This window comes from Enhydra lutris, unplaced genomic scaffold (assembly GCF_002288905.1).
Source record: "Enhydra lutris kenyoni isolate GAN:26980312 unplaced genomic scaffold, ASM228890v2 scaffoldscaffold13, whole genome shotgun sequence".
NCBI lineage: Eukaryota > Metazoa > Chordata > Mammalia > Carnivora > Mustelidae > Enhydra > Enhydra lutris.
Genome location: NW_019154097.1, coordinates 55,609,062 through 55,630,594, shown reverse-complemented (window position 1 = coordinate 55,630,594; position 21,533 = coordinate 55,609,062). Strand labels below are relative to the sequence as shown.

Genomic DNA, 21,533 nt, shown 5'->3' with positions numbered 1-21,533 from the left:
GTTCTAGGTCAGCCGCCCTCTAACATGTCATCAGGGCGACTGCTACTGAAGGCAGGTGTGGGACACAAGCTCATTTTCAAGCCTACCCTGGGGGTTGGTGCATTGAGTAAACACTGTGTGAGGGTCACTGAAATAAGACTCACTGGTGAGCAAGGACCAGGTGCCTGTCCTTCAGGCTGCGACAGGGGAGCACCGTGAGTCTGGAAGGGACCCTGGAGGCCAGGACAGCCTGGGGCCCAGTCCAGCCTTGCTCCTTCCACCCCGACAGTGGATTTTCAGGGGCAACGAGCATTCCCACGTTGTTTCCATACTTCTGTATACCCCTCTGCCCACTAGTAAAAATGTGCGTATCCTCCTCCGTCACTGCTCACACAGGTGATGGCGGACTCAGCCTACTCTTTCCTGTCTCCCTTGTTGTGGTTATGGAACGGATCTTGGACATCGCCTATCCATAACGAGCTTGTTAAATAAAAAATAAAAAAAAAAACAGCCCTACTGGGGCACCTGGGTGGCTCCGTGGGTGAAGCGTCTGCCTTCGGCTCAGGTCCTGGGATCCAGCCCCGCATCAGGAACCCTGTTCAGCGAAGAGTCTGCTTCTCCCTCTCCCCCTGCCTGCTGCTGTCTACTTGTGTTCTCTCTGTATCTCTGTCAAATAAAAATCTTAAAAAAGAAAAGCTCTACTGTTGTTCGCAAGGATGTACTCTTCAGTTAGAACCAGTCCTCAACGGATGGACATCTGCTCGAACTTCTCCCAACACCAACAACAGGTGTGCAAACAGGAGCTCTCTACTGCATACCCCCGGGCGCCTCGAGAGTTGGCTAACCCTGAAATCCAGGGGCCTTCAGATGGAAAACCTGTACCCGTGCCCGCCCCCGGGTCCGGACCCCGCGTCCGTTCCTGTCCCCTCTCCCCCAGACCGCCAGCTCCGCGTTAACAATCCGTGCTGTGTCCAAGCGGACCGACCGCGGCTCCTCGAGCGGTGACGTGTCACCTGGCCTTGGCTCTCTCTTTGGTCCCCAAACCCGGCCAAACAGGACGCGGCTTTAGTCACCCTCACCTCCCCGGGGCGGCCCGCGGCAGAAAGCACGAAAACACAGCTTTTATTTCAGAATCCTGGTATCCCAAAGACCGTTCAACTGGTGGCTACTGGGCCTCGGGCCACCCACCCTGGGCGCATCCGTGGCGCGGAGGGCCGGCGCCCGCGTTCTGACGTCACGCGCCGTCGCCATTGTGGCGTCCGCGTGCCCCGTCGCGGCCCCGCCCCGCGGCCCTGCGGGCCCCACGGCCGTCCCTTCGCAGACTCTGCGGCGCGGCCCCGCCCCGCGGTCACGTGGCCGCCCGCCGCGGCCCCGCCCCGCGGTCACGTGGCCGCCCGCCGAAGCGCCCGCCTCCAGCTGCGCGCGGCTCCTCGCGGGCCACCGTAGAGGGCGTCTGGCGGCCGCCGGGACGGAAGCCGAGAGGCGCTGCCGACCGCGCCTGCGACAGCGTCAGCCCTGCGCGGAGCGCCGGCCTGATGGCGGCGGCGGCGATGGCCGAGCAGGAGAGCGCCCGGAACGGCGCCCGGAACCGCGGCGGTGTCCAGCGCGTGGAGGGCAAGCTGCGTGCCAGCGTCGAGAAGGGCGACTACTACGAGGCGCACCAGATGTACCGGACCCTGTTCTTCAGGTAGCCGCCGCCGCCTTCCAGGGCTTTCCGCCGCGCCGCTGCCCCGCCCCCGGCCGCCTGCCATTGGCCGCGCCCGCCGCCCCGCGCCCCCGTTGGCCCGCGCTGCTGCCCGTCGCCGCGGCGGTCGGAGCCCGGGGCGGCCGGGGGGCGAGGACGGAGGACACCTGACCCGGCCCCGGCCCCTGCCCGGCGTCTCCCCTCCCCCCTCCCCCTGCCGGACCCTCTTCCCCTCTCCGGGCCCCGACCCGGCGTCGCCCATCCGCGGTCTTGCCAGGACCGAGCCCCGGGTTCTGCGGTCCCCGGTGGTCCGGTTGTGTTGGGGAAACGTGCCCCTGCCCCGCGGCCCTTGCGACCCCAGCGGCCCGCGCTGGGGCAGCCGTGTCCCTGAGCCCGGCGACGCGCCTGCACTTGCGCGGCCGCGGGCTCTGGCGATGGGGGCGCGGGGAGTGGGATGTGGAGGGCCCGGCAATGAGTCCCGGGGGCTGGGGGCGCGGGGGGCTCCGGGGCCGCGCGGGTCTCACTGCGCGTGCGGGGGGCGGACACTGCTGCGGGCGCGCTGAAATCAAAGGTGCCGCGTCGGCGGGTGTCGTGTGGGCTGCGGCGGTCCCCGCCTGGGCTGCGGGGCCACGAGAGCTGTGCTGTGGCGCGTGGCTGCTGTGATCCGAGTTGTCGCCTGCGCGGGGCGTTCGGTGACCCTGGACGGTCCGGGTGGAGCAGTGGAGGGGATTCGCTGGGAGGGATAGGCCTGAACGACAGGTGCAAGAGTTTAGTCCGGTCCGTGGAGGGCCTTTTCTGCCCCAGCTGTGTGGCGGGGAGCTGAAGGGCCGTGGGAGGCTTTTCACCATCAGGCCCAGACTTTGATATGCAAGTGGCAAGAGGGGTCAGTGTCTCCGCACACTCTGAGGTCCTGTCCCGGCCATGCTCCGCTCCCTGGAGGAGCCCGGGTGGGAGTGCGTGCTGCTGGACTTAGGCAGCTTCACCTGCCAGAAGTCCGTGTGAGGGGAGCTTTGCGAGCGCTCCAGATTGACCTAGGTGCTTGTTGTTCTAGGGATTACTAATCAGCAAAACTCCATTTTCCCAACAAGAAACAATGTTTCCTGTTTTGAGACGTTTTGCCTTGTGGGATGAGCCTGAAGAGGCAAGTCTCTGTGCCCACGGTGTGTTTGGGGGTGGTGATAGAAAGCAGGCTCTCCACCACTCCAGCCTTGACTTGGCTTTGAATTCCATGTGTGCTCTGTGATCTAAGCAGCCTTGGCTTCCTCGTGGGGCATCTGGTGTGCGCCGACACTGCTCAGAAGTTGGGAAAAAGAAATCTGCCACTGGCCCCACTGGGGACAAAGTTAATGGTGGCGTTTGTGACCCGTCCTTAAGGCCTGGCTGAACTATCCTGGAGTTGTCCCTGGCTGCCAGGGTGCTGTCCATGCAGACCTGTGATCCCAGCCCTGTTGAGACCCTCCTGGGGGTGTGGCTTTTGGACAAGTCTGATTCACTGAGTTATACTAGGTTCTGGGCCTTTTTGTAAGTCAACATACATGTCTATATTTGTTTACCTGAAACATACAGTTTGAGGAGTTTTGGCCCATAGGTTCATGGGAACATATCACCAACCAAGATAGGGAGAACAGCCATCACTGCTAAGGTTCTTTTCTCTGTTCTCAGAATCCATCTTTCACACCCTCTTACCCCCAGGCACTCACTGCTCTCTGTGGCCCCATAGTTTGATTTGCATTTTCTAGAATGTTTTATAAGTGAAATCATGCCTGCTTTTTGTGCATTTTGAGTTTACACAGCATGACTATTTGGAGATTTCCCCACGTGTAAAGCATTAGTTCATCTCTATTGCCGAATGCTGTCCTGTGATGGACCCACAGCTTGTTACTCACTCACCTGTTGGATACATTCGCCAAATTGGTCTGTTTTTTTGTTTTTTGTTTTTTCAGGATTCTGTTTATTTGAGAGTGCACACATGTGCAAGGAGGAAGAAGCAGGGGCCTCGATCCCAGGACCCTGGGATCGTGACCTGAGCTGAAGACAGATGCTTAGCCCACTGAGCCACCCAGGCGCCCCCCCCAAATTGCACTGTTTTAATTGTTGTGTTTCACAGCAGTTGAAGGAGAGGGGGCATGGAATCGGGCAGTCCAGTGGGTTGGACTTCCCCGGTGCACCTGCCTCAGCTGTGGGCAGTAGTCGATGCCCAGTGGCTCAGCTGGTGCCAGCGGATGGCCACCCAGTGTCTTCAGACCGCTCTCTGCCAGGAGGAGGGAGTCTGTTTTCCAGGCCTTTTGTGTTATGGGCATTTGGTCATCCTCCACCCACTTTCTGGCTTTCATGGCTGTTGTGAGGGGTAGCCATAGGGCTCCTTGGCCCAGTGTTGGGATAGTCAACTCCCAGGAGGGGCTCTGCAGCTAGCCTGCCTCCCCACAGGGGCATTTCTGAGAATTGCGTGGTTTTGCCTCTTAAATCAAATGAAGAAAAATTTTTAAAAGAAAAACTTATTGGGGCACCTGGGTCTCTTGGTACAGCGTCTGCCTTCGGCTCAAGTCATGATTCTGGGGTCCTGGGATGGAGCCCCATGGGGAGTCGGCTTCTCCCTCTGCTCCCCACCCTCGACCCCCCACCTCCAGTCAGTTGGCAGCTGGCAGATGACACCAGCATGTGTCCCCCAGGTGCGCTGAGCAGGTACACCTTCCAAAGGTGTGGGCATGGGGGTGCAGGCGGCAGGGCTGCGTGGATGATGCCGGGCTGGAGGGTTCCTGCTCCCTTTGCTCTCAGCAACCTCCCAAGCCTTGGACTCAGACAACTAAACCCCTTCCCGTTCCCTGAGTTCTGCCGAAAGAAGGACGCTCAATTCTCAGCGTTGCCAGTATCCGCCCCCAGCTTTCCTTGATCTGCAACAGGTGATCTCATGTGGATGGGACGAGTGCTGGCTGTGGCGCATCGCCTCACTCCCCTTTGGCCCCCAACCCCGGGAAGGGAGGCACCCGCTGTGGGTGCTTGAAAGCAGGCCCTGTTACCCCAGGTATTTGCTGTCACCTGCTCCTTGGCAGCTTCCTTCATGGGGTGTTTTGAGAGGTTGTCACTTGCACTGCATCAGACGGAGGAGTCTAGAGTTCTGTCACGTCTTGCGTAAGCAGTAGCACGCTGACGAGATTGTCACTTAGAAGAAGTGCCTATGTGTCCATGGAAATGGCAACATGAGGTGGTGTGCCTCCGCGTACTCGTCTTTCCAGAACTGCCTGTGGCAGTGCTGGCCACGGGTGGTGGGCAGGGCGGCTCCCAGCAGAACCAGACCGGGATGAGCTCGGTTGGTGTGGGAGTAGGCTGTGTACATGTGCAAAGGAGAGAGACAGACAGACGGCTCACAGACGTCCTGCTGCAGAAACCGCAGGCCGCGCAGATGATGGTGGGCTGGCAGTGGTTTCCTTTCTTGGGGTGCAGGCTCTTCTCGCTGGCCCCACCCCTCTACCCAGCAGATGGGGTCTCCTGTTGGGGCCATGTCTGGGCCCACTGGGTTCCCCTGTGTGTGACTGTGATGGGGTTGGGTTCTCTGGGGCGGGGAGGGAGGTGTCTGGTTATGGAACTTTTTGAAGAAAAGACCTTTTCTGTGGTTAGTTGAACACCAAGCCCTCACGTTCCCCCACTGCCCTGTCGGTCCCGGTGAGCTGCAGACAGGCTCCCTGGTGCGCGTGTCTGGTGTTGGTCTGTCTTGGTAGCCCCTTGGGGCTGCTGCTTTAGTATCTCTAGTTTGTTGTGTCTGGACTGGGAGGCACAGACGTTACTGGCTGTATTTTTGGTTGTACTTCTTTTCTGAGGATCATGGAGCTGAGTTCCAGCCGATGACTGGAGCATCCGGCAGCACGTGCTTGGTCCCGTGCGGCCTTCAGGCACTCCCTCCTGCTGTGCACTCTGGGGCCCAGCTGTGCTTCGCTGAATGCTGTCTGTTGCAGACGGACCATCACCCCGTTGTTTGGGTTTAGTTATGGGCTGGGCTCTGGGTTTCTGTCTCTGCAGTTCAGGGAAACTGAGAAATGTGCTCGAAGTGGGATAGTGAGGCAGGACAGAGGGGTGGAGGGGCAAGAGGAGAGCACAGGGATGGGGGAGGACCGCAGGGACGGTCGGTGCAGTCATCCGTGCGTGTGTCCCCCACCCGAGAGGTCTCTATCCTGGAGCTCTCGCTGTCCCGACCCCTGAGTGCAGCCTTGACCCTTAGTTCTCCAGTGGACCCCAGTGTAACACTGTGTCCCACATGCAGCTCCTACCACCGTGGCTGGACGTGCCTCATGGTGTAAGTCATCCAGCCTTTTTCTGGGTCCTGCTGAAACCCTTGAGCTGCTCTAGGGCTGTTTGGGCACAGACAGTGCCCCCTGCCGGCGCTGCTGTCACATGTGGCGCCCAAGTCCGCTGGTCCCCTGAGGTTGGAGCTGCTGACAGCAGGGACTCCGTGCACACCAGGGGGACCTGGGTTGTGGAGCCACCCCAGTGTGGAGGCTGGACAGACTCAGGAGGCAGGGTGCCGTGACTGCCGGGTGGGGCGGTGGGCTCAGGAAAGAGAACGCATTTGCGCTCCATCTTTGGTAGGAGGCCCGTGCGCCCACATGCCTGCATGCCTGTGTGCGGGACCGTGTGCTTTAGCTCTCGTGTACGTTGGGGGCTGTCTGCCCGACTGGACCTAACTGGGGCTCCGCTCTCTGTCTCACAGGTACATGTCACAGAACAAGCACACAGAGGCGCGGGAGCTCATGTGCTCGGGGGCGCTGCTGTTCTTCAGCCACGGCCAGGTACACAGCGACCTCGTCCCCTTCCCTGCGTGGGGCCTGCAGGCTGGGAGAGGCCTGGGGGAGGGCTACAGGCTGTACTTGGCCCTGACCCTGCCGGGCCAGTGTGTTCACATCGCGGGGCGCTGTCTGAGGTGCTGCGCGTGCATCTGGGGTCTCGGTCCTTCAGGCCGCGCTGCCAAGTGAGCTCTGTGCTCAGAGTGGTCTTCTTAGCTTAGGTCCACCACGGCTGCTGAGTACGAGCCGGAGCTCAGTTTTTGTGATTCTCGCTTCCATGTTTTATAGCAAAACAGTGCTGCGGACTTGTCCATGCTGGTGTTAGAGTCACTGGAGAAGGCGGAAGTCGAGGTGGCGGATGAGCTGCTGGGTGAGGCTCTTACTGTGCGGGAGGCACCTGCGCGTGTGGAGCGGTGACACCCCCATGCACTGTTTGGCGATGGTGGCCTCTGGTTTGTCCCGGAGACCTGGCTTGCCGACCCCGTGTGGTTAATGTGCAGTGGGGGACGTCCTCCTTAGAGACTGCCCAGCTGGAAGGATGGAGGAGGGGCTTACACCTGCTGCTGCACTCCCACGGGTTATCCCCCTACCCGCCAGGCCTTGCTCCTCTGTGGGTGAGCTTCCTGCTGGAGCACCCCCCTTCTTCCCCGCCGCTCCCCGGCACACGCTGAGCTGTGAGGCCATTAAAGAGCATGTAGCTGCTGGCTCTGCAGCCGAGAGGTTGGTTGGGGGGTCCTGGGACCTGGGGCCCATAGGGACATGGGGTCACCCCAGCACGCTGATTCCCCGGTTTTGAAGCAAAGTAGTTGTTCTCGTGAACTATAAGATGTGGGGTACAGAGCTGAGCAGTAGCGTGTTTCTGTGGCTAAGAGTCTGTATTCGTGTTTTTCTAGAAAATTTGGCCAAACTGTTCAGTTTGATGGACCCCAATTCCCCAGAGCGAGTGGCTTTTGTGTCTCGAGCCCTGAAGTGGTCCAGTGGAGGATCTGGGAAGCTGGGCCACCCCCGGCTCCACCAGCTGCTGGCCCTCACGCTGTGGAAAGGTAGGTCTGGGGCACCTGTGCACAGAGCTACTCTTGGGCGGGTGCTGGCGGTCCCGGCAACAGCTCTCCCTTTTTATGTATGTGGCTTTTATTTGGGTTAGCTGTTCTAATCAGGTAAACTCCTGGAACACTGGATATGAGGGGAGATTTTGCTCTCCACTGGCTTGGCCCTACCTGTCCGTGGGCCTCGGGCGCACCCCCCAGCCTCCTTTCTGGGACATCCTTCCCAGACTGGCCCTTTGATGGCACCTGCTCTGTGTTTTCTTCATATTTATATCAGCTTCTGAGTAAGCATTTATGGGGGGGATCTGTGAGGGGGGATCCTGGGAGTTTCTGGATGTGGTTCCCATCCCGCGCTGAGAGGCTGCTGCTCACTGGAAAAGGCACATGATTGGGTGCTCTGACCAGCATTTGTTCTGGAGAATTCGAAGAGCTCTGTCCTGTGTGGTGAGCACCCCCAGGCAGCTCATTCACACCACCGCAGCCTTCCCGGCAGCCCGGCAGTGCGTGGGGCGGGGCGGGGCCTTGGTGGGAGCTGAGGGGCACCGTCCTTCACTTGGAGACGACCTTCACCAGGAATGGCTGTGACTGCAGGCTCCTCCTGGAAACAGCCTGCTTCCAGCAAGCCCGTGCGGTGGTCGGACAGACGGATCTGTCTCCCCCACAGCCAGCGGGCCCAGGGTGCCTTCTTGCTGTTTCTCATGCAGCAGCACGCACGTGGTGGGCACCCGCCATGAACCCGGCCCTTGTGCAGGCTGGGAAGCCAGCTGTGTGCGCATCTGCGGGCCGTGCGCTTACTCCACTGTGTGTCCCCACCCGCTGTGACCCACGAGGCAGGAGGTTTCTCCATTCCTGCCTGTTGGCTTGCCAGCACTACCCTTACCCCAGAGGGATAGGAAGAGAAAATGGTCAGACGTCCATTCAAAGTCTGGACAGTTAAGGAAGCCCTCCTTGAAGGGTGCGGCTGAGTCTCTTCCCCACGCCCACCCAAGAAGCACATGGGGCCCAAGAAAGAGCATCTGGCATTTTGAGGCCAAGGCCATCTTGGGCTCCCTCCTCTTCTAATGTGCGTTCCCTGTGGGCGCCTTGCTCCTCCAGCCTTGGCCTCACCCACTGCTGGTGGTGGGTTCCTCCATCCCCTAGGCCACCCTGGCCTTCCCAACTGGCGTGGTCCCCATGTATTTTCTGTCTGTCCTGCCCACGGGACACTGGTATGTCCTATTCACTGACTTTGGAGAGAGTCCATCTGTGCTTGCCAGCCTGGCGGGGGTGGGGGAGTCCCAAAAGCCCCCGCCCTTGACTCCCACCTTGACTTCAGGGGGTGCTGAGTCTGCGCGTGCGGGTGGGTGGCCGGATGCGCGGTCGGGCACCTGTGGTAAACCGTGATTGCCGGCGAGCAGTATTTGGCACCACTTTTGCCCAGGCAATATTTGGGGGTGCATGGGGGACACCGGGAGGGAAATGGGGCATGACCCTGCATCTGTGGCTGAGAAGAGGAACTCAGGCCGCAGGAGTCCCTCAGAGCCCTCGTTGGCTAGGAGCCAGCTGTAAGGCATGGACGGTTACTAGTACGATGTTCAAATTCAAGAGACCGCAGTCACACGTAGTACCTGAGCCACAAGCCCCAAGGGAGACAAGCGCAGAGTCCATGTCCTGTCCTGCCCCACAGTGTCCTCAGCTTGTGTCCAGAGGCCGTGCTTAGGGATGTCTGTCCAGCTGCAGTGCCTGGGGGCGGGCCCCCAATCGGGACCTCCAGGCAGGTGTGGCCCGGTAGCCACGGAGCCACCCGCCATCCTGCCGGTCTGCTCTCCACAGCTTGCCCCCTCCTGACGTTCGCTGTGTGTGGGGGTCCGTCATGCAGTTCCTCTATCCTACTGTGTGTCTCACAAACTCAGGGTTTGTGGCAGCCCTGCCTGTAGCAAGGTCACTGGCGCCATGTTTCCGACAGCACTTGCTCCCTTGGTGTCCCTGGGCCACTGTCGGTCATTCAAGCAATGGCACAGGCTTTTTCATTATAACTTGTTATGGGGTCTGTGACCATGGTCTTTGATATGGTCCTGGTTTTGGTGCACTAGGAGCTACGTTCATGGAAGATGGTGAATTTCCTGGGTAACTATGTGTGTGCTCACTGCTGTACTGACCAGCCGCTCCCAGGTCTCTCCCCTTGCTCCGGCATCCCTGTTCCCTGAGATCCAGCAATATCGAAATTGGGCCAGTTCCTCATCCTACGGCGGCCTCTCTGCGTTTGAGTGAAAGGAAGAGTCCCATGTCTGTCATTTTAAATGACAGACTGCAGAATGTTAAGCTCGGTGAGGATGGCGCCTCCAAAGCTGAGGTGGGCCGAAAGCCAGGCTTCTTGCATCAAAGAGCAGGTAGTGAATGCAAAGGACAGGCTCCAAAAGGACGTGACAGGGGCTCCTCCGGTGACAGCTGGATGATGGAGACGCAAAACAGCCTCTGGCTGACATGGAGGCGGTTGGAGTGGTTGGGACAGTAGCTGAGCCACGATGTTCCCTCAAGCGAGAGCCTGATCCGGAGGGAGGCCCCGAGTCTCCCTGATTCCAGGAAGGCTGAGGGAGGCGAGGTGGCTGCAGAAGGGGGCTGTGAAGCTGGTAGAGGCAGCTCGAGGCAGATTCCGGAAAGAAGTCTTCTCCATAACCTAGAAGTGCGTGGTGACCTAGAAGCTGTGGCCAGTGACACTGACGAGCGAGCTGAGGTCAGTACTGATGGGGCTGCGCTCCACAGCAGCCTCTCGGTATAGAAGAAACTGCCGGAGAGAAGGAGATGCCTTCCAGGACTTTCAGAACCTCCGTACCTGGAGAGAAGTCAACGCCCGGCTTCAGAGCTTCCGAGGAGAAGCTGACACTCCTGTTAGGGGCTAATACAGCTGGTGACGGTAAGTTGAAGCAAGTGCTCATGTACCATCTGGAAATCTTCAGGCCCTTAAGAATTATGCTAAATCTACTCTGCTTGGCCTCTGTGGATGCAGCAACAAAGCCTGGATGACAGTGTGCCTATTCACAACATGGTTTATTAAACATTTTAACCCCACTGTCGAGACCTATTGCTCAGAAAAAGAGATTCCTTTCAAAATATTACTGCTTGCTGGCAAAGCATCTGGCCACCCGAGAGCTCTGATGGAGATGGGCAGCAGGAGAGATGTCGTTTTCATGTCTGACACAACATCCATTCTGCAGCCCATGGATCAACGAGGCATTGCAACCTTCATGTCTTCTTATTTAACAAACACACTCTGTAAGGCTCTCGCTGCCGTAGACAGTGATTCCTCTGATGGTTCTGGGAAAAGTCCATAGAAAACTTTCCAGAAAGGATTCATCATTCTAGATGCCACTAAGAACACCCATGATTCGTAGGAAGAGGTCAAAACATCAATAGTGACAGGAGTCTGATAGACATTGATTCCAACCCCCATAGATGACTTTGAGGATTCAGGACATTGTGGAGGAAGTCACTGCCAATGTGGCGAAATGGCAAGAGAACTAGAATCAGAAGTGGAGCCTGAACGTGGCACTGAACTGCTGCCGTCTCACATTTTACCGGACGAGGAGCTGCGTCTTCTGGAGGAGCAAAGAGTGTGGTCTGTTGAGACGGGATGTGCTCCTGGTGCAGATGCTGTGGCCACTGTTGGAGTAACCACAGATACAGAGGATGGCATCAGCTGAGCTAATAAAGCACCAGTGGGGTTTGAGAGGACTGACTCGCACACTGAAAGATGCTCTCCTGTGGGTAAATGCTACCGACAGCATCAAACGCTCCAGAGAAGTCCCTCCTGAAGGGAAGACCCCGTCAGTGCAGAAAACATCGTTGCTGACTTATTTTAAGAACGTGGCACGACTACCCCAACCGCCAGCAGCCCCGATCAGTCTGCAGCGACCAATAGCGAGGCAGGTCCCTCCTCCAGCAACAACGATGAGGACTCCCTGGAAGCTCAGGAGCTGGTTAGCGTCTTGTAGCCATCAAGCATTTGTTTCTGGAGGCCCGTACCTGGGCTTTAGACCGTGCTGTCACACTCAGCAGACCCCCGTCTCAGCACAGCTCTTGCGTGCCCTGGGAAACCCAAAAGCTTGACTGGCTTTGAAGAGGTTGCTTTGCTGCGGTCTGCGGTCGGGCCCACACTATGCCAGAGCTGCTCCTGCGCGGGTTCCAGTCCAGTTCGTGGAGGGAGCCTTGTGCGGGGCAGGGCCTGTGGGTGTGGTTTTGCCTAACTTCTCCTCTCACGATGCTCTAAAGCCAGAAAGTTATCCAGGGGGTCTGAGGGAGAGAGGAGAGACAGCACAGGTACACAGAGAAATGCTGACTCAGAATTATTCTGTGTTTCTGAAGGCGGCAGTCTGGGCCCTGAAGGCAACTGCCCTGGGCGGGAGGGCAGCTGGGTCCATCGGAGCAGGTGTTCCCAGCAGGAGGTGGAGGCAGCTGAGGCATGGGGTCTGAGCCCTGGAAAGGTGTGGGAACCAGGTGGCTTGTGAGCAGGACGGGTGTGATCCCATCTGCTCCAGGAGATGGACCACGGTGGGGGGAGGTGGTCTGGGGGGTGGCTTGGCCTAGGCTGGGGCTCTGCTTGGCACCACAGCCACTCTGGGTGTCCTGTGCTTTGTCCACGGGGGTGGGGCGGGGAGAGGGGCAGGAGGTAGATCGATTTTCTGGTGATGAATGGGGAGAGCAAGTTTACAGCCTGAGTCATTTACTGATGTTGAGAAGATTGGGATTTTGGTCGTTGTTTTTAAAAAATAGAAGTGGTTACGAACAGCTGAGCGTTAGAGCAGATGTGCCTGTGGTGTTCTTAGCCCCAAAGCTTCCTGCGTTGCTGAACGTGACGCGGCAGAGCCGGGCAGGGGCCGGCACAGAGACCCATGCACACTCATCTGTGTCCCCTCTCCTCTGTAGAGCAGAACTATTGTGAGTCCCGGTACCACTTCCTGCACTCTGCGGACGGCGAGGGCTGTGCCCACATGCTGGTGGAGTACTCGACCTCCAGGGGCTTCCGCAGCGAGGTGGACATGTTCGTGGCCCAGGCCGTGCTGCAGTAAGTACCACGCTCGTGGGGTCCCGTCTCCCTGCATGGCTGCCGCAGATAGCTCCCTTTCCCTCCCACCGAGGACAGGTCACGCTGTCCCTCTCCACTCTGTCAGGCTGCCGCGGCCGCGAGTGTCTGTTCAGAGCTCGCGTTCTGCTGTGGCTCCCCAGTGTCTGTTTTCTCACATCACCTCTTCGGTGGGTTTTGTTTTTGTTAGCATCAGGCCACTGTTTCTTGTAGGGCCTGTTTATTTTTTAAAAGATTTTATTTATTTATTTGACTGAGAAAGAGAGGGAACACTAGCATGGGGAGAGGCAGGCAGACAGAGAAGCGGGCTCAATCCTGCGACCCCGAGACCATGACCCGAGCTGAAGGCAGACGCTTGGCCGACTGAGCCCACAAGGTGCCACGGGCATGTATATTTAGTAAATTTTCCGAGGTGTATTGGAATGGGGAGTGCGTGTGCCTTTGAAGCTTTCCCAAGCCTGCTCCTGCCTTCCCAGGCGTCCCGCGCGTCTGAAGGTTCCCCACAAGCTGTGTCCCAAGTCTGTCCCCCATCCATCAGGCCTCCTCGCTTCCTCATCTCCGACCTGGCCTGTAGCAGGCCTGCTCCAGGCTTCTCCTGCCCGTGCTTGTCCGGTAGAGAGACTCCGGTTTGGTGGCTGGGCGTCGGGATAGGAAACATCTTATGGGTTTGAGGGGGTTTTGGGGCCCCAGGACACTCACCATACACACCCAGCAGCGCTTGGAGCTTCCATGCTCTGCTGCACAGCAACGCAGGGCTGCCGTCCCCAACTCAGAAACAGAGACGTTTCCTAGACACCTGAGCTCCCTGCCCCAGCCTGTGGGGTATACGGTGTTCAGAGTCCCCAGGCTGGGCGGGATCGTGTGCAACCACCAGACACCTTCTTCTCAGCCCTTATCCCTTAACAAGGTGGAGGCCCCCACCACAGCTCATCCAGCTGTCACCCAGGGCCCCTGTGGACAGAGACGTCCCCGGGGACAGAGAGCTCGGGCCCCTGGGCTGACTGCTCTGTCGGCAGGGGCCCGATGGGTGTAAACCAGCCGTCGTTGGGGAACTCCCCACAGCATCCGAGCTCCATTGACCTGGGATGGTCACCTTCCCAAGCTGCATTCCTTCACCGGTCAACTGCGGCAAGCAGCGGTGGGGGTGCCCTGCTCACGGGGGTGCAGCTGGTCCGAGCACAGAGCTCAGCACGGCGGGCCCTCGTTTGCCGGAGCTGCAGGATGGTGTGCGCGGGCGGCCCCGCAGCTGTCGGCCAGCATTCTCCCTCAAGCCGGCATGGACCTGAGCCCCTGCTAAAGGCCACGGCGTCCCCCTCCGCCAGCAGCCCCCTTACTGAGCTCTTGGTTCCAGGTTTCTCTGTTTAAAGAACAAAAGCAGCGCGTCAGTGGTGTTCACGACGTACACACAGAAGCACCCGTCCATCGAGCACGGCCCTCCGTTCGTGCAGCCTCTGCTCAACTTTATCTGGTTCTTGCTGCTGGCTGTGGACGGGTGAGCCCTTGGGTGCTTGGGGCGTGCGGCCGCGCTGGGCTCGGGGGGCCCTCTGGGACTGTCATGCAAACGGAGCCGGACCCCCCTGTTGTGTTCCAGGGGCAAACTGACAGTGTTCACAGTGCTGTGCGAGCAGTACCAGCCGTCCCTGCGGCGGGACCCGATGTACAACGAGGTGAGAGGTCAGGGCCGCAGTGGGGCAGGAAATCTGGGGGGCGGGGGCGGGGGTGGGCTCCCCGGTGACCCCATGCCCCTGCCCTTCCAGTACCTCGACAGGATAGGACAGCTGTTCTTCGGCGTGCCGCCCAAGCAGACGTCTTCCTACGGGGGCTTGCTAGGTAAGGCCCAAGCAGGGTGCACCTGGGTGGGAGGGAGGAGAGCTGCCATGGCCGTGTCACCCCTTGGCCTCCCCCTGGGGCTCTCTCTCCCCTGACGCTGTCGGGGCACTCTCCTGCGGTTCCGTGTCTCTGCCTGGCCTCGAAGTCCTTCTCCAGCAGAGTCCCAGACACAGCCGAGAGGGTCCTGTTGGCCCTAGTTCTCCCTCTCCTTTGGCACAGAGCCAAAGCGGATTTCTTCTTTTCTTATTTTGGTAAAATACACATATCCCAAAATTTGCTGTTTATTTCTCAGTGTCCAGTTCAGGGGCACCATCCCCCTGTCCGGCTCCAGAACGTTCCATCCCCCCATGGAGACCCTGTCCTCGTGATGCACAGACCCCTGCCTGCTCCCCCGGCCCCAGCCTGCCGTCTGCTCTCTGTATCTGTGAGTCTGATGACTCCAGGTCCTTGTGTGAGGGGTCCCCGTGCGTGCCCTTCTTTGTCTGACTCATGTCCTTGGGGCTCGTCCCTGTGGGGGCAGGGGAATCGTTCCTCCCTTTAGAAGGCCAGCCCATCCTCCGTGGTGTGGATGGACAGCACTGCGTCGCCCAACCCTCTGTGGGGGACCCCGTGTGCTGCTGTGAATACGGGGGTGTGTGCGTCTCTTTGAGCCCCTGCAGCCGCTGCTCTGGGGAACACCCCCGAGGTGGGATTGCTGGGGCACGGCGAGATTCGGTGTGATTTCAGACGCTGCCCAACTGTCTTCCATGGCAGCGGCCCTGTTCCCCGTCGCGCCAGCTGCTCACAGGGGCAGTTTCTCCACGTCCCCGCCATGTTTGTTGTTGTCTGTGCCTCGGTAGTGGGTGTGGGGCCCTCACCGTGGCTCTGAGTCACGTCACCCTGAAGATGAGTGGTGCTGAGCGGCCTTTCTTGTGCTTATTAGCCATTTGTATGTCTCTGTGTCCTTTCAAGTCACGTGCCTGTTTTTGAATCGGGGGTGGTTTCTCTGTACTGGATACTGATCCCTTGTCGGATATAAAATTCCCAAGTATTTTCTCCCATTCTCTGGGTTGCCTCTTTTTTTTTTTTTTTAAGACATTATTTTTTAAAAGCAGTTTTCAGTGGGGCATCTGAGTGGTACATTTGGTGGTTGAGCATCCGACTCTTGGTTTCGGCTCAGGTCCTGATCTCAGGGTCAAGACATCGAACACCATGTTGGGCTCCACGCTCAGCGTGAAGTCTGCTTGGGAATCTCCCTTTCCCTCTGCCCCCCCCCACCGCTCACGTGCACTCTCTCTAAAATAAATAGAAAAAATAAATAGATATAAAATATAAATAAATATTTTTAAAAAGGTAAATGAAAACAGTTTTAGCTTCCTGGCAAGATACAAAGGAAGGTGTATCCGTTTGCATCCCTGCCCATCACAGCTGTTCACGGCGTCCCCATCTGAGTGGTGACTGTGTCAGAACCCTGAACCTGCACAGACACAGCATGTCACCTGAAGTTTGGGGTTCACATTGGGGGTACTTTACATGCTATACGTTTATAGGTTTGGGCACATGTGTCCACATTAGAGCCCTGCAGAGTCGTTTCTGTCCCCAAAATCCTGTCTGCCCACCTTCCACTGCCTTCTGTCTGTGTGGGCACTGCCTTGGGATGCACAGAATTCGAAATTTTCCTCCAGTCCAGCTTGGGTGTCTCTCCTCCATTGCTCCTGCCTTTGCTGTCAATCCCTAATGTCCTCATCCGGCCCAGGGCCGTGAGGCTCTTGCCCCATGTCGTCTTCTAAGAATTTTACTGGTTTTGGGTTTCCACAGTGGTCTTTGATCCCTGTAGAGGGTTTTTGTACCTGGTGTGAGGTAGGGGTCCAGTGTCCTGGCTTCGCTTGCTGAAGAGACTCGTTCCCCTGAGTGGTCTTGACACCCTTGTCAGAGACGGCTTGACCGCCATGCACGTGGGCTTATTTCTGGGTTCTCTGTTGTGTTCTTCGGGCTTTCTGTGTCTTCGTGCCCATGCCACACTGCTGGGATTACTCTGTAGGAAGTTTTGAAATCAGGAAGTGCAAGCCCTCCAGTTTTGTTCTTTTTCAAGATCATTTTGGCTGTTTGGGTCCATTGCAATTCCATACACGTTTTAGGATGTTTTTCTTGCAAACAAGCCATGGGGATTCTGAAAGGGACGGCAGGGAATCTGTGGATGGCATTGGGTGGCCTTGGTCTAGGCAGTGTGTCAAGCCCCCCAGCCCATTGACCCGGGCAGTGCTTCCATGCATTAATGACTTCAGTCTCTCTCCGTGGTGGTCAGTGGTTTTCATGGGTGAGTCCTTCGTCTCCTTGGTTAAGGTCAGTGCCTAAGTATTTTAATCTTTTTGATGCTGTTGTAAATGGAATATTTTTATCATTTCTTTTCCAGATTGTTCATTGTTGGCGTAAAGAAACGCAGCGTGTTTTCACGTGCTGACTTTGTGCCCCCTTCCTTTGCCGGATTCCCTTACTCCGACAGCTCCTTCCTGGAGTGTTCGGGTTCTCTGCATATGAGACCATGTCCTACGCAGACAGATCGTGTTGCTCCTTCCTTTCCGCTGTAGATGCCTCTTCCTTCGTTCTCATGCCCAGTGGCCCCGGCCGGAGTGTCCAGGACTGTATGGGATGGAGGTGGTGAGGGCGGGCGCCCTCCCCTCGTTCCCGCTCCCCGAGGAGGAGCTCTCAGTCCTTCACCGTCGAGGATCACATTGGCCCGAGGGGTTTCCGAGACGGCTGTCAGTGTGTGGAGGTCGCGCCTCCTGTTCCCGGTTTGCTGAGTGCTTGTACGCGAGCGTCGGGTTTAGTCCAGCGCTGTTGCTGCATTAGTAGAGATGGACGATCGTGTGGGCTTCCTCTCATTGTGCTGGCGTGGGGCGTCACGCTGGTGGGTTTTCAGGGGGGCCCTCCATGCGTTCCACCAGTAAAGCTGCTCATTGTGGTGTGTCGTCCTCACTGTGCTGCTGAGTCCGCTTTCCAGAGGTCCATTGAGGGTGTAGCCTCCGTGTTCACAGGGGTCACTGGTCTGTGATTTTCTCATAGCATCTCTGAGGTTCTTCTGGCCGTGTTGGATGAATTGGGAAGTGCTCCCTCCCCTTCGATTGTTTTGGAAAAGTTTGGGAAGGATGGTGTTGGTCATTAAGTAGAACTCACCAGGAAAGCCATCGGGGCGCGGCTGTTCTTTGTTGGGAAGTTTTGATGATGGATCCAGTCTCCTTACTGGTTCAGAGGCCCATTTGGACGGTCACTTCTTTGTGACTTGGTCCTGGTGCGTGTTGGAGGCCAGGCCTCCGCCCCATGTCTGCCTTGCCTGGCGACATGGTCTGGCCTTCTCTGAGGTCTCGTGCAGACTTCTTCCACCAGCCAGAGGCCGGTTTAGTTCTTCTGAACGTGGCTTTTCAGAGCCTGAATGTGGTGGTATTTTTGAGTTGATAGTGTTTCCCGGAGTTCATCGTTCACCCACACGCACCTAGTCTCACCTAGACAGCCCCGGAGAGGGCTCCTGCGGCCCGACAACACGGAGGCTTCCCTCCTCAGCTTCCTGCTGGGGAGACATTGCGGAGTCACAGGTGGCTGGTCTGTGCAAGGGGCACGCATCCCCCACCCAGATGCCAGCATGCTCCTGCCAGAGTGGAGGCAGCCCCAGGTGATGGGGGCGAGGCGGGGGTTGCTGGTCCCACCAGGCTCCGTGATGCCCCCCCCTTAGATCCAGGCAGTACCCTGCCCCGGGGGCCCTGCAGGGCTGGCCTGGGTGGGATTTGTGTCCTTGGAGCCAAACTACGCTCTGTGGAAAGGTCTTTGGTCTGAGATGATTTTGAAAGTCATTGGTGGCTGTTGGACCTTGTGTGGCAGGTGCTTCAGCCCCGTGCGGGCCTGGCCGGGGCCGTGTGTCTGAAGCCGGGCTGCTGTTGCTGTGTCACCGCCGTCGCCCCTCACACAGGGGTGCCGACGCCGGTGCCCATTCACTTCCCACTGGAACCTCCGCCTCGCCCCTCCCAGTGCCCGGGCCGCAAGTGGCGTGTTCGTTGGACCCAATTTCACGGGCCTGAGTTTGTGCAGACAACCTTGCTCATGTTTCTCTTTGTTACTTTTCATGGTGGTTTGGCTTCAGGGGACTTTCTGATCTCCTGAGTTCGTATTGAATCGTTGTTCTTTGACTAAAAATTAGATAATTGTCAGTGGTGGCGGCCCCACCGTTTCCGCCTGGGAGCGCGCCCTAACCTCTCCGTGAACCCGTGATGCGCACGCGCGTGCCCGCTTCGCAGCGGCCTCCCCGGGACGGGGTTCTGAGGACAGTTCTCCAGGGCTGTCCGGTGGCCGGGTTGTGTCCCACGCGTAGGCACTCGGGGTCTTTCGCCAGCTGCCAGGTCCTTGCAGGCACGCTGAGCACTCCCTGGGACTCATGCCGTCCCAGCCCGGGAATGCGGCAGCTTGGCAGGTGGGGTTCCCTGGGCAGCCAGGGGTGCCGAGCGCGTGCAGCTGCTGTGCCCCTGACGGCACCTGCATTTGCTTCCAGGGAATCTTCTGAGCAGCCTCATGGGCGCCTCGGAGCAGGAGGGCGAGGACAGTCAGGACGACAGCAGCCCCATTGAGCTCGACTGAGCCCGCCCGCCTGGCCTGCATGAAGACGCCCTCGTCCCCAGGGCTCCCGCCGTGAGGCTCCCGCCACGGGGCTCCCGCCGTGGGGTCCCACCTGAGGCGGCGGGGGCCGCGTGGGCCTCGGCGCCGGCCCGGGGCTGCGGGGCCTGCAGCGGCTGTGCTGGGCCGCCCTGCACCCCAGACTGACCCACAATAAAGCACGGGCCTTGCTGCGCTACCATCCTCTTTCCCTGTCCTTTGTGTCTGGTTTGCTTGGGGAGGCGACCTGGTGTCTGGCGCGCGCCCGCGGGCCCGACCCTGTCGCAGGTGGCATGGGGGTGGCCGCCGTCCCACCAGCCCTGCGCAGATGTCCCCTGGGGTCCCCGACAGCATCTGGGCGGCTGCTCCAGGCCACACTGAGGCCACGACCCCTTGGGGCAGCTCTTACAGCGGGAGCAGGATCCTTTCCACGTTTCGGGACGTGGTATTTATTTTCACTGGGTGATGGATTCCTTTGACCTGGCGTGGTAGGTGTTAACCTTGTAACCAGTCCAGGAGCGAGCAGATGTGCCCTTTCCCACTGACGCTGTACCAGATGTTCGCAGAGCAATGACGAGAAGGGAAACACTTTATTTTTTCACAATTAAAGTAAGAGTTGTAGATTAATACACAGTGATCATGCATGGGGAGGAGTGAGATATACACCCTCTTTGACTGTAAAATGGAATTTAAACGAAGGTTTGTGTTACTTGTTGAGTTGAAATAAATCCTTTATACTGGGTTTTGCGGCGCTCGTCCTTTCTGAGTGAGCTCCTGAGGCTGGCGGGTGGGGAGCCGGGCCCGAGACCCCATCCGCAGTGGCCAGGTCTGTGTCCGCCGCGCCCGCAGGGGGCGCTGTGGGCAGCTACGAGTGGCCAGTGTCGGGGTCTTGTGATTGGTGTGTAACTATGAGGTGGTGGTTTCTCTAAACGCGAGACCCCAAATCCAGTGGGGTCCTGCCTTGTCACAGGTTCTAAGTGCAGGCCACCAGGGTTGGGGAAGGAGTGTGGAGTCCCCCCACCCCCACCCCGGCAGGCCCCCGCCGCGGGACCGCCGCGGGGCGCTCCGAGGAGGCTGCTGGTAGAGGGAGCCCTCACCAGGGGCAGGCCCCAGGCCCGCAATGGGCCCCCTGCCTGGTGCCGTGATGCTTGTTCTGAAACGACGAAATGCGTGCAGCGCAGTCAGTGGGCAGGACGTTGGAGCAGAACTTGGGTTTTTTTGTGGAATTTGCTCCGGACAGAATAGACAAACACAGAGCACGCACACCTGCGTCCCGCCATGCTCCTCCTGGTGGTGGCGTCTGTCTCGATCCTCAGCACGTGGAGACCTCCCTCCCGGGTTGGAGGGCTGTGGGCCCATGCACCTGACCCCACTTTCCCTGTGAGCACTGCCACGTCTTTCGTGCAGTTGTGAATGGTGCTGTCGTTTTCTGGGAACGCGGCCTCCCGTGTGTAGCTGTGCAGGCCGTGGGTTGCCCACATCTCTACGGAGGAGCATGAGGGATGCGGACGCCGGCCCAAAGGCCACAGCCACCAGCATCCCGGCATGCCAAGGCCTGTGACGTCAGCACAGTGACCACCATCTGTGGGCCATGAGCTTCCTGCCTCATTGGGAGAAATTCTCCTGCCAGTGGTAAGTGTTTGTTTCTTTTTAACATGTTAGTGTCTTGGGCAGGACACCCTTGCATCTGGCTCAGAGAGGGTCTAGAAGGCCACTCCCCAAGAACATGTGGCTGGGGGCTGCTCCCCACAAGGGGAGGGGCAGTCCTGGGGACCTCTGGCTTTTCATTTCCACCTAGGAGGAGACCCCCTGCCTCTAGGGCTTGAGTTTCCTTGTTTGGAAGCGGGGACAACAGGCCGGTGATTGTGGATGGTGGCGTCTGGCACGGCTGGGGAGGGAGTACCTGCCTGGGGCAGAATGGGGCAGGGACCCTGGGTGACCCTGGGACTAACTCCCCGGCCCAGCTGTCTTGGGGTCCAGAGCTTAGATGGGAGTGAGGGGGGGCTGCTGTCCTCTTTTGACCCTGCAGCTGGCCCCCCCATCCAGGTTTACATGATTCTGAGTGGGCCAGCCCACGCTCAGGGGCAGCAGGGAGATGGGGTCATGGGAGTCGGGCCCACGAGGACAGGCAGAGGCCCTGGGGCACTCTTCTGGGGACGTCCGCACTTCATGGTGTGTATGAGAGACCAGCAGGTAGGTCCTCCTAGGGACCCAGAGCCCACACCCTAGCTCCTGACCTACATAAGGGGCCACTATGGAGCAGGACATGAGGGCTGGCGTGACAGGACACCCTGCCTTGGGGATCCCTGTCCTAGACCTCTCAAGGGCTGGTCCAGAGCTGTCTGAGGGTATAGAAGGGGGGCTGAGGGGCCACCCAGATCACCCAGCAGGTACCCCTGCTTCTGTCCCCCCCAACCCTCCACCGAGGGTGGACAGGGAGCCAGGGCCCCTGGGGAGGATGCTCGAGGGTTTTAAGTGCCGGCTGGCCAGTGGCACATTGGGTCCAGCGGGGGTGGGGGGACACTCTGGGCTTCCGTCTTCTA

At 58.8% G+C, this 21,533-nt stretch overlaps 1 protein-coding gene across 2 annotated transcripts; it reads left to right on the top strand.

Moving 5' to 3' along the window:
* Positions 1 to 1,454: 1,454 nt before the first annotated feature.
* On the top strand, positions 1,455 to 19,732 carry LOC111146170 (golgi to ER traffic protein 4). 2 transcript variants are annotated; one of them, XM_022501605.1, is made up of 9 exons: positions 1,455 to 1,666; positions 6,366 to 6,444; positions 6,727 to 6,808; positions 7,332 to 7,481; positions 12,387 to 12,525; positions 13,895 to 14,035; positions 14,135 to 14,210; positions 14,301 to 14,373; positions 18,890 to 19,732. In XM_022501605.1, the coding sequence occupies exons 1-9, from the start codon at positions 1,515 to 1,517 to the stop codon at positions 18,973 to 18,975; spliced, it is 978 nt and encodes a 325-aa protein (XP_022357313.1). In that variant the 5' UTR covers positions 1,455 to 1,514; the 3' UTR covers positions 18,976 to 19,732. The 2 variants fall into 2 exon arrangements, with proteins under 2 accessions (XP_022357313.1, XP_022357312.1); XM_022501604.1 differs by lacking the exon at positions 1,455 to 1,666 and adding an exon at positions 5,216 to 5,951.
* Positions 19,733 to 21,533: the final 1,801 nt, after the last annotated feature.

What these genes read in the sequence shown, in the direction of transcription:
- LOC111146170 (XM_022501604.1), top strand. Translation starts at nt 5,695, where the DNA reads ATGTGCTCGAAGTGGGATAGTGAGGCAGGACAGAGGGGTGGAGGGGCA. An exon ending in TGTTCTTCAGCCACGGCCAG is followed by an intron (nt 6,445 to 6,726) that starts GTACACAGCGAC and finishes CATGTTTTATAG; the next exon opens with CAAAACAGTGCTGCGGACTT. An exon ending in GTGGCCCAGGCCGTGCTGCA is followed by an intron (nt 12,526 to 13,894) that starts GTAAGTACCACG and finishes TCTTGGTTCCAG; the next exon opens with GTTTCTCTGTTTAAAGAACA.